The sequence below is a fragment of the Protomyctophum parallelum genome, assembly GCF_964188405.1.
Source record: "Protomyctophum parallelum genome assembly, chromosome: 9".
Lineage (NCBI taxonomy): Eukaryota > Metazoa > Chordata > Actinopteri > Myctophiformes > Myctophidae > Protomyctophum > Protomyctophum parallelum.
Window position 1 is genome coordinate 19,771,768 of NC_139706.1, and position 10,957 is coordinate 19,782,724.

Below are 10,957 nucleotides of genomic sequence, written 5' to 3' on the forward strand. Positions count from 1 at the left end.
AACTAAGATTAAACCAGACACCCAAATCACATCGATGAATCTGTGGAGTTTTCAGTGCCACCCACGCAGACAGAAAACTTTTACTACTAGTTACCTAAATATTCTGTATCGTGACTGTACTTTTACTGAAATATTAACTTAGAAAACATGGATTTATTTTATATTCAGATTTTCATTACTTTGCGCATATTCAGAAATGCTGGCAACCCCTCCAAATGTTTTGGTTACTCCTCTGGGGCAGTACATAGACACAAAGACTGATCTAAAGATTCTAAGAAGTCATTTATTTCAAGGATTAATACATTTATCAAGGATTACTATGATACCTTGATACATATTATGATTCACTTTCAAAAGCAATGCTGGAAGTCTTTAACTGTTATGCGTTTTGCACTCACATTAGTGAGAATGGTTACGACATCAAAATAATCAAAACGAAACACATCAGAAGATCGGGTGAATACAGTGGGTTAGGGCTGCAACATTTAAACAAATTGATTTAATCGATTATAAAAAATAATCACTCATTTAAATAAAAACATCTCTCTCAATAAACTAACTGGTCTGTGGCTGTGGCTCTAATAAAATAAAAATGTTGACTTAAAGGCTAATGCTGTCTAGGCATCCTGTCTAAGATCGAAGTAGAGAGGGCCAAGCAAGGGCCGAAAATCATCTTTGGTGTTTGGTACTTTATTCCTATCCATGCAAGTGACTACCTGTTTACACCAAATATTTATAATGTTTCTATCTGTTCTGTGTTTCATACTGCAGTACTGTCATGGAATTTAATTTCTCATGTAGGATCAATAAAGGTCCATCTATCTACTAGAATCAGGTATGAACCAAGAGCAAGGAATCAACCTAAAAAAAACATCTGGAATATAACCACGATTGTCCACATTCATATGACCTTATGAAAACTGAATTAATTAATTGTGTTAATTAATTAACACATTGTTGCAGTTTTTTGCATAAATCTGTGCTATTGAACATCCTTTACATCTGTGTGTACTGTGCTGGTTAAAAGATATGTAGTAAGTAGTAAAAAGCACTTCAAACAAAACAAAACCTCTTAACTCCATTGGACCCTTACACTGTCTGCTAAAGCAACTATCTCCACTATCTCTCCCCCTCTCATGCTAATAATTGACAATATATAAAGTCACAACACCAACTTTGATGAGGCAGCATTGCTTTGTTTTCAAAATATACGGTTTTCTTCATTTCCTGAAAAAAGGTTATGGCTCGTACACACTACACATTGCCCGATATTTACAGAACAGATTATGCTGTTTGGGAGCATTTTTTGTGCTCGCCGACAAAACCCCCGATCTGACACAAGATCGGGCTTTGATCGCCCAGGTTTTGCTCGCTGTGTGTAAAAGGCGCTGCGAAAAGATCCAGCACCGATAAAAGCGCTCGCCGACGCCTCCCCGACCATTTCTGAATATCTAGCACGTTTGATATTTGACTCTGTCGCCGACTGGATATCATACAGTATGAACTGGGCTGCGCCCCGAAAAAGGCCTGTATTACAGCCAATGAGCGCACACTGCTCACAGCACTGCTGTCTGTCGACTGTATCGATAGATGATAAGATATATAACCTTCATTCCGTCAGTAAATCCCTGAGTCGTACATATTGGTATATCATTAGCCCAATATTGCCGTTACGCATTTCACTTGAATAATGTTGATAAAACCGCATCGGAATCAACAGTGGACCTTGTGCGCTGTGTGTGCATCACGGCATCCTGCACGTGCGTGAGAAGTCAAAATGAATTGGAATAAAAAACAAATGATGTAGCCTATATGTATCGGGTCTGGATCGCATCTTGGTGAACTCTTGCAGTGTGTGATCCCTAGCCGGCGATCAATCGTTTAGTGTGGAAGCCACAAAGATAATATGACAGTCGATTAAAAAAAAAAAAGACTCCTGTAGTGTGAAATACATAACGATCTGATGACTCGCCGACAACTTTAAAACTCCTACAGTGTGTAGGGGCCATAAGGTGGTTTCTTCCCGACAGCAGAGATATACTCCATGTAACATACGATGTGCTATGCTTCATCTACCCTAAAAATAAAATAACAAACTGGGTATGTAAATAAAGGGCAACCTTGCTGATATTTACAGTGAGTCCAATCATTCATCCAATCATTCAGTTATGACAATGTCACACAAGTTTCAACATCACAGTGTTTCAGGAGAGGCTGGTTAACCTTTCACTCACTTCCCACAGCTTCCTGGCCAAGCCGTCGTCGCGCCCCTTGGCACCCACGTCCCGCAGCGCACAGGAGAAGAAGTAGCGCCCACTGAGGGGCTCAATGCCCTCCTGAAGGGCACAGTGCAGGGTGGTCTGAGCGCCCCCTTCAGGGTCCAGGAAGAACAGCTTGGCCACAGGTATCAGGAGAAGCCGCTGCCATAGGCTCATGTTGCGACACAGTTCTGTATGGATGACTCCTGTGGACGGAAAGACGATTAGTCTTTGTGGTGGGACCCAACAACATGGGGGAAAGTGTGGTTCTGGTACAGGGGTGCGACAGTTCATTTAATCGATTTTCCCCCACATTTTGTTTTAGAAATAGCTAAAGTAGACGATCTACAATGTAGAACTGTAACCATCAAAGCATGCACTCAACATATAATGGTTATGTGACCATGGCATGAGCATAATATAAAATCTTATAAGTTTTATCTGATATTGATTAATATGGGGGGTGGGTTAAATTAATCGATTATTAATCGGCAGAGCTGTCGACTATACGATTTGGCTGATGGTCACTTTGTGGCATCCCTACAAGTTACAACAAGTGAGTAAGTGACTATCTCTCTTCTATACTGGTGTGTGGCGTCTCTTGCGTGATATGATGAAGTGGAACGGTGCCAGTAGCCCGTGTACATTATAGGGACAAAGTTTTGTGTGTGTGTGTGTGTGTGTGTGTGAGTGTGTGTGTGTGAAGTGAAGGGGGAGGGGCCGCATCGCGACTTGTTTCTGTACAGAGAGAGAGAGAGAGAGAGAGAGCCCACAGATGTGTGGGCATGGGGAAATCATGGAATGGTTTGAACTAAGAAAATGTAAAAAAAAAAATAAGGCATTTTCCCACATTCCAGTTTTCTGACTTTTTATTTGGCTGGGTCTGAGCACTACGTGTGTGGCTTGCTGGCTGGCTGGGTCTGAGCATACAGAGAGAGAGAGAGAGAGAGAGAGAGAGAGAGAGAGAGAGAGAGAGAGAGAGAGAGAGAGAGAGAGAGAGAGAGAGAGAGAGAGAGAGAGAGAGAGAGAGAGAGAGAGAGAGAGAGAGAGAGAGAGAGAGAGAGAGAGAGAGAGAGAGAGAGAGAGAGAGAGAGAGAGAGAGAGAGAGAGAGAGAGAGAGAGAGAGAGAGAGAGAGAGAGATAGATAGATAGATAGATAGATAGATAGATAGATATTATAGCAGTGACTGACTGAGACATCGAATGTGCGTCCGCAACTGGTTGTGGCCCCCATCAAGTGACCTTTTGACCAATGCGGCCCTCGCCCCAAGTTGAGTTCGACACCCCTGATCTACATCTACTATCTCACAAATGTGTCACAATGTGAACTTGTATAGATGTCACGATCTGTGATCTCTTCTGGAAACATCGCGGAAACATTTTCCAAATTTCATCATGCTTTAAAAACTAGGGGTTTTCATAATTCTTAGTTTTGCACGAAAAACACTCCTTGGCCTAAATTCGGCCATAGCCACTTGCCAAAATGTGCCCAAATGTGCTGACCTCATCACATTTGTGCTTACCTCATCACATTTGTGATGATGGCTATGGCTGTTTTTAGGCCAAGGAGTGTTTTCGTGCAAAACTAATGCTTGGAATGGATTCAGAATCATGCAAACCCCCTAGTTCGACATGTCACAATTGTCACATGCTACTTAAAGCATGATGAAATTTGGAAAATGTTGCCTTATATTGGTTGTCTATGGTGTGGTATACAAAAATGTCCGTAACTTTTTTTCACGATGTTTACGGCAGAGCAGACCTCTCATTCTGTGGACCTTAATGACCAAATGAATAGAAAGAATCACACCAGTGTGAACCGAGTGGTGCAACTCCCGTCTATTGGTTCTCTGTATCATTCCAATTTGTATCGTCCAATTTCTTCTCTGTATCGTTCCAATTTCTTCTCTGTATCGTTCCAATTTCTTCTCTGTACTCTGGTGCCCCCTACTGGTATAAATAAGTAACATACTCGTGCTCACTTATACATACATACATACATACATACATACATACAGGTACCTACCTACCTACCTAGGTACACGGACGTTGCTGGATGTAGGAGTGGTTGCACCACTCAAAAACACAAAAAAAAAGTACGGCATGACATCAAAGATCCTGTCCAATTTTGGCTACTTATACTCGACCTGTCCTGTGTCTGCCCTGTAATCTGCCTTTGTCTGCACTTGGGTCCAACACCTGCCTGTCTCGACCCCTGACAGTAGATCGCTTATTTTTTTCTGTTTTTGTGTGACACTACTGTATGACAAAATATAATAGGGCTAATGGGGCTAATGTGGTTAATCAGACAAAATAATAATATGAATCAATGATTGATTGATAGATGAAAATATATGTAAAATAATTTAAAGGTGAGTCTCGTTATTTGATTAATCGAAAGAGTTATCAATCAATAGAATAATTGCCAAGAAAATAATCAATAGCACAAAATCATATTTTACTGGAGGAAATGCAATCATTACAAATCAGGTTTGAAGTATTTAACACTGAGCTTTGGGTTCAGAATTGGAAATAAACAGACAGCTAACACTTGTCTTGAAGAGACGGTCAGAGGCAGAGTAAAGTTTGAAGGGGGCTTTTACTTCTTCTCCAAACCAGGTATCAAGGCAAATTTTGGTGTCTGTTTATTTGTGTACGCTCCACACACACATTGAGAACAGTAAAAAGATGATACTTTCCAAGACATGAACAGAAAGTGTATAAAACCCAAAGTTAACCAGCGTCCACCAGAGGGCGCAAAAACACAGAAAAGTTCAGTATGTTCTGAAATAGAACATGACAGGTGTAGTGAGGTACTTTTGCCAGTTAACCTTAAATTGGACCCTCAGGTGCTAAACGTCCTTTGGGCTGAATACTGCCCTCAGAAATAGGTGTATAATTCTTTCAATTTAACGACTTTCAAATATCTGTGTCTTAATTTGAAGCTGCGTCTGACCATATTAACTAATCAAAGATACTGTAGCATCAACATCAGAACTATATGCCAATGCTGTTCAAAGATTCTACTACAATTTTGATGATGTTAGTGACACACCTAACACCTTGTCTACCAAGCAATCACATTGATTACTATACCTTGTGTTATGAGACCACATATTCTAAATATCATATGACTCGTGGGTCTGCTCTAGACAACGTTTTGGTAACTTTGGTTCCAACAGCCCAGAACCTTGGTGTTGTCCTGGACAGTCATTCAGGTCAGTCTCTCATTCAAAACACACATTACAGCGATCACTCCATCCTGTAGGTTTACACTCTAACATTCAACAAATCAGACCCTTCCTCACCCAGGAGTCAGCCCAGCTCCTTATCCAGACATCAGTCATATCAAAGCTTGACTATTGTAACTCCCTCCGTACTGGCCTACTGGCATGTGCACAAAATGCTGCAGCTCGCTAGGTATTCAACTAGCCATAATTCTTACATATCTTTCCCCCCCCTCTCCGCTCCCTCCATTGGCTCCCGGTCGCGTACACAACTCTGATGTTGGCTTTCAAAGCAACCAAAGGTATGGCACCACCATATCTTGCAAGTCTGATCGGACCCTACAAACCCTCCTAGTCAGATCAGCCAACGCAGGGAACCTGGAAGTACATTCACTAAAAACGCCAGAACAACGCTCCACACGTCCCAAACTCTTCTCCCTGAGGCTCCGAAACTATAATGGATGCACTTCCCATTGCAATTAGAACTGCAGACTCACTCCCAATCTTCCACCGTCGTCTGAAAATCCACTTGCCCTAGTACTTGCCCTAGCCTCTGCGACCTTACAGGCGTATGCAAAGGCTAAACTTAAGTAACTTAGATAGCATTTTACGTGTACATACCTCTCTATAGTATAGTGTATATATATATATATATATATATATATATATATATATATATATAGTTTCATTATATATATTCCACTGTTAGGAATCATTCATTCATGATGACTATTTTGATGTATTTGATGTATTACCATGGTTTTTGTTCTTGCTTACTGTAAATCGCTCTGGATTAAAAGTGTCTGCCAAATGCCTAAATAGTAAATTGCTATTTTAGCTATTTAAAGGTATATTCAGTGATTTCACTAAAAAAAACCTTAGGTTTCGTTTTTGGCTGGGACCTAAGCCTTTCATCCAATCAGGATAGAGAGCCAAAAGCTAAACCTAAGGTTTTTTGACCCCCAGGGGTTAACTGGGGACAGGGAGGAACTCCTTATATGGTCAGCACACTCTATAGTAGAGAGGACTATCACAACAAAACAAAAAAATAAGTGATATTTGAATTAAGTGAAATCACTGAATATACCTTTAAACTTTTTTGTAATATAATATTATCGTCACAATAACAATATTACAAAACAATATTAACAATATCGACATTGTGATTTTGTCCATATCATCATCAACCTATTAAAACGTACTATTATTGCCAGTAGAATAATTCATTACTACTGTAAGCCGAGTGAAAATACTTCTTGTTATATGTCTCACAGTGGCGACACTGACCTGGGTGCAGGCTGAAGCAGGTGACATTGGTGCCCTCGAGGCGGTTGGCCAGCTCTCTGCTAAACAGCACGTTGCACAGCTTGCTGTTACAGTAAGCCCTGAAGCTGTGCCAGGCGGACCCTCCCGACACCAAGTCCTTCTGGGAGGCCAGGAGAGCGAAGTCAACGGAGCCGAAGCGGTGGAGAAGAGCCGACACGTTGACCACGCGACTGGGACCGCACTGCTGCAGCCGCCCCAGTAGGAGGTCGGTCAACAGGAAAGGACCCAGGTGGTTGACCCCGAAGGCCATGCCAAAGCCGTCCTTGGTGCGCCCTGGAGCCATTACACCTGTGACACAGTGACACAATGCAGCCCCAGTAGAGGGTACGCGCATGACATTCATCATCATACCAGGAAGTTATGCAGGAACGCCTACTGAGTGGCAAAAAACTACTTTCAGCCAATACATCCAAACAGAAAAGTCCTATAATAATAATAATAAAGCTTTATTTGTATAGCACCTTTTAAGAACAAGTCACAAAGTGCTTTAAAAGAGAGACATATATAAAAACATAGCAAGGAGGCACACAATAGAATAATTGTGTCAATAATACACAAAATCATATCTATCTATCTGATTGCATTAAAAGAGGTTTTTCTTTTCCAACATTATCACCTGCATTGTTGATGAGCAGGTCCAGCCTGGGCTCAGTCTTCAAGAAGGTTTCAGCAAAGGAGCGAACAGACTTCAGACTCTCCAGGTCCAACTGCATGAACACCACCTCATTGCTCCCACTCTCCTGCAGAAGAGAATGAGGTGGGAAATGTCATTCCAAAATTAATTGGTTGCCCAACTCATTAAATAACAGTAAATCAATGACCCAGGGTATTGAAATCATGTCTGTGTCTTTGAACAAAATAACCAAGAAAGTTTGGCCAGGGTTTTGTGAAACTTGGTGGGAATTCTCAGACTGTTTTTTGGGGTCAAAAAGGTCAAAGGATACAATCGCAGTCATGGTCAATGTCAAAATAAAAACATAATCATGTGTGTGTACAGTATATTATGGTTTTATGATAATAAAAAGCTGCATATATTTAATTATGCAGTACCTGTAAGCAAGTAGTAGCAAGGTTTGAAACAGTATCTAACGTATACATAAAAAAATAGGAATAAAAAATTCCAAAAAGGTAGCACATCCAAAAATTAAACAAGCGGGGGACAAGGTACTCACATTTCCATTTCTTTATTGGCAAACACCAAGTAAGTTACGCTGACGTGTTTCGGCTATGCAGCCTTCATCAGAGCATAGCCGAAACGCGTCAGCGTAACTTACTTGGTGTTTGCCAATAAATAAATGGAAATGTGAGTACCTTGTCCCCCGCTTGTTTAATTTTTGGATGTGCTACCTTTTTGGAATTTTTTATTCCTATTTTTTGATGTATACTTGATTTGGGTCTGGCACTCCACTGAAATCCATTGCTGATGCGCAACCTCTTTTTCTCATTTAGTATCTAACGTATACCAGCACTGGTAGCACAGATCTCTGCAGCACAGATGTTTCATGTTCTTCGGCTGTGTTAAGGCTCATTCATAGTCTGGATTTTCGGTGGTGAGGTGACCACCGCTCTGGTGGTGAGGTGACCACCGGAGCTGAAATAACATTGAGCGGTGGTGAGTAAAAACAGAGAGAAGGGCGGTGGTTTGCTCTTCACGGCGGCTCGTGACGACATTGTTGTAGTTCGGTGGTCACCTCACCACCGAAATTCCAGACTATGAATAACGCTTTAAATTGCATCATCATCAAATAAAATTCAAATACGTAATACATGTACAACATGAGAGGTAACAGGTTGTTGCAGGGAGGGTCAGCACCAACAAGTGCATTTGCTAGTCTATGGCCATTCTCTACTACAACAATGTTCTGTATATTGATGCTGCTGTTTTTTGCACACCTAGGGTTGTTTAACTAAAGGGTTTTACACTTTACACATTATTTCTTATTAGCACTTAGTACCCATGTATTATATAATCTGTATTACCTAAATAAATTATTGTATTAGCTATATTATAGGTAGAGTATGCCACACCAAAATATTCAGTGCACATACTTGTATGAGGGCATGTGATGAATAAAACCTCTTGAATCTTAATTTGTTTATTCATGGCTGTTTCGTACCCTCCTGATATCATAAACGGCAGCTTCAGCTTTCTCCTTGTTGCGGCAGGCGAGGATGACCCTGGCTCCTCTCTTGGCCAGATCCAAAGCAGTGGCCTTGCCAATTCCAGTATTACTCCCTGAGAGGAAAATACAACCTAATATCAATTGTGATTATTACCAAATTCACTGGCCTTAGAATTACTGATACTGTATATGCATTGCATGTAAACGTGCAGATATTTTTTAAACATTTTCTTCCAGAACTTTGAAATATGATATGATGAAACTGCTGAAGTTGAACCCAAGTTAAATGGGGCGAGTGCAACAATTTTATCTATGGCTGTGTTGTGAAATACATGCAATGTATTGAATATCAGGCAGTTGATTCTAGACTCTCTAAATAACAAAGTTTAGCACTATGCGAAACTGAGTATACTATAGCCCCAATCTCAAGTAGGACACTTCTTTAAGTCCCACCTCTCATGTGAGAGAGGGAGTTTTCAACTTTCAGCAGTATAAAGACAATACGCTTTCGTTTCTATGGTGTGCTCAGGCTCACAGGGTATTTGCTGATTCGAATGTGCTGATTGACTCCAGCGTGGGCCCTTTGCTCCCACGAACTGTCTTGTACCCGAGTGCCTTTTGATCATTCAAACTTGATACAAAACTAATAGACTGGAGAACTGCTTTGCCGAGACTTATTTTTCCTGAAAACTGCCTTCAGAAGTTCAGAATAGATACAACAGTCAGCCTGAGACCCTCTTTTCAGGGTGATGGTTTGTTTACACTCCTGGAGCCGAATTCCTGTGGCTATTTGTATGACAAAGGAGTTTGTTGACATGAAGAAACAGACTGGTTGTTCAAAGGACTTGTCTCTAAAGTGTATGCAATTTATGTCGACACCCTACACGTCACCCATGTAAGATGCTTAAATAGACAAGATAGTCACGAATACGACCATTTCAGTCAGTTGGGCAACACCACGTGCACGTCGGCCACTCTGGCTGGCGTGAGCTTTAACCTGTGTGCTTTGCTGTAACTCGCTGAAATAAACAACAACTTCCATCTGCTCTGTCTGCCGTGTCTCACAAACTTTGTTTCTTCGTTTCTCTCACAGCTTTTAGTTTTAACAGTATGGTATGGACCAGATACAAGTATACAACATGGTGCCGAAACCCGGTCCGGGAGTTATTGCGCGAACCCGGTGTCCAGTTGGTTTGGAATTGATTTTCCTAGCCACTGGGCAAGAACCGGGGCGGCTTTTTTCATTCAGTCTAATTAGTGAGTTTTTGTGAGCGACGACAGAAAATGAGTATTTTACAGTTGAAATGAAAAGGTTATGGAGATGCATGTCTCAACATAACAATATACCGTATGCACGCTGTTTTGGCACACTGCCACTCACTCAAAGAAGAACGAGACCCACCTGTCACTATTGCTGTCTTCCCCGTTAGCTTTGCAGAACTTGTACACCTGCCTCCTCTGAAAACGTTATAATAAAGTATCAAATAAAAGACAACTGCTCCTGCCACGCAGGTTAGAAAAACGGACATAGCTGCAGCTGCAAGTACGCACGCACTGGAACAACATGAACAAATGAGGACACTGACAGAGAGAGAGAGACAATAAAGCGCCCCGTTTCACTGAGCTTCTTCTCACGCACTTCTCTTCACAGCTCTCCTGACTCCTCTGTGGTACATCCACATCCACTTTGTTGTCTTCCGGGTTCACAATGATTGTAGTTTCTCTATGTACCACTAGGCGTCGCCCTTATTTGGTGTAATGGCTTTGTTACAGCGGTGGATGGATTATCTCTCTCTCTCTCTCTCTCTCTCTCTCTCTCTCTCTCTCTCTCTCTCTCTCTCTCTCTCTCTCTCTCTCTCAGAACTAGTGGTCTTTGTATTGTTCTTTTGTTGTGAATGGTAATATACCCTTTAAATAGAAAAAAATCATGCCCGTGTGAAGTGAGGGGCGCTATGACGTAAAATTGTCCATTCATTGTCAATGGGAATTTAATGTTTGTGTAAGGACAAAGTTTGTGCACATA

The 10,957-nt window shown here is 41.3% G+C and overlaps 1 protein-coding gene across 1 annotated transcript; it reads right to left on the reverse strand.

The window, feature by feature from the left end:
* Positions 1–288: 288 nt before the first annotated feature.
* Positions 289–10,599, reverse strand: LOC310864945 (dehydrogenase/reductase SDR family member 13-like). Its single transcript, XM_083773802.1, has 5 exons — positions 10,337–10,599; positions 8,929–9,047; positions 7,428–7,551; positions 6,773–7,099; positions 289–2,464 (listed from the first exon to the last, which is right to left on the reverse strand). Exons 1-5 carry the CDS (start codon positions 10,461–10,463, stop codon positions 2,205–2,207), a joined length of 957 nt encoding a protein of 318 aa, XP_083629928.1. The 5' UTR covers positions 10,464–10,599; the 3' UTR covers positions 289–2,204.
* Between the last annotated feature and the right edge of the window lie 358 nt (positions 10,600–10,957).

What these genes read in the sequence shown, in the direction of transcription:
- LOC310864945 (XM_083773802.1), bottom strand. Translation starts at nt 10,463, where the DNA reads ATGTCCGTTTTTCTAACCTGCGTGGCAGGAGCAGTTGTCTTTTATTTG. An exon ending in CCGTTTATGATATCAGGAGG is followed by an intron (nt 7,552 to 8,928) that starts GTACGAAACAGC and finishes TCTCTTCTGCAG; the next exon opens with GAGAGTGGGAGCAATGAGGT. An exon ending in CCTGCTCATCAACAATGCAG is followed by an intron (nt 7,100 to 7,427) that starts GTGATAATGTTG and finishes ACTGTGTCACAG; the next exon opens with GTGTAATGGCTCCAGGGCGC.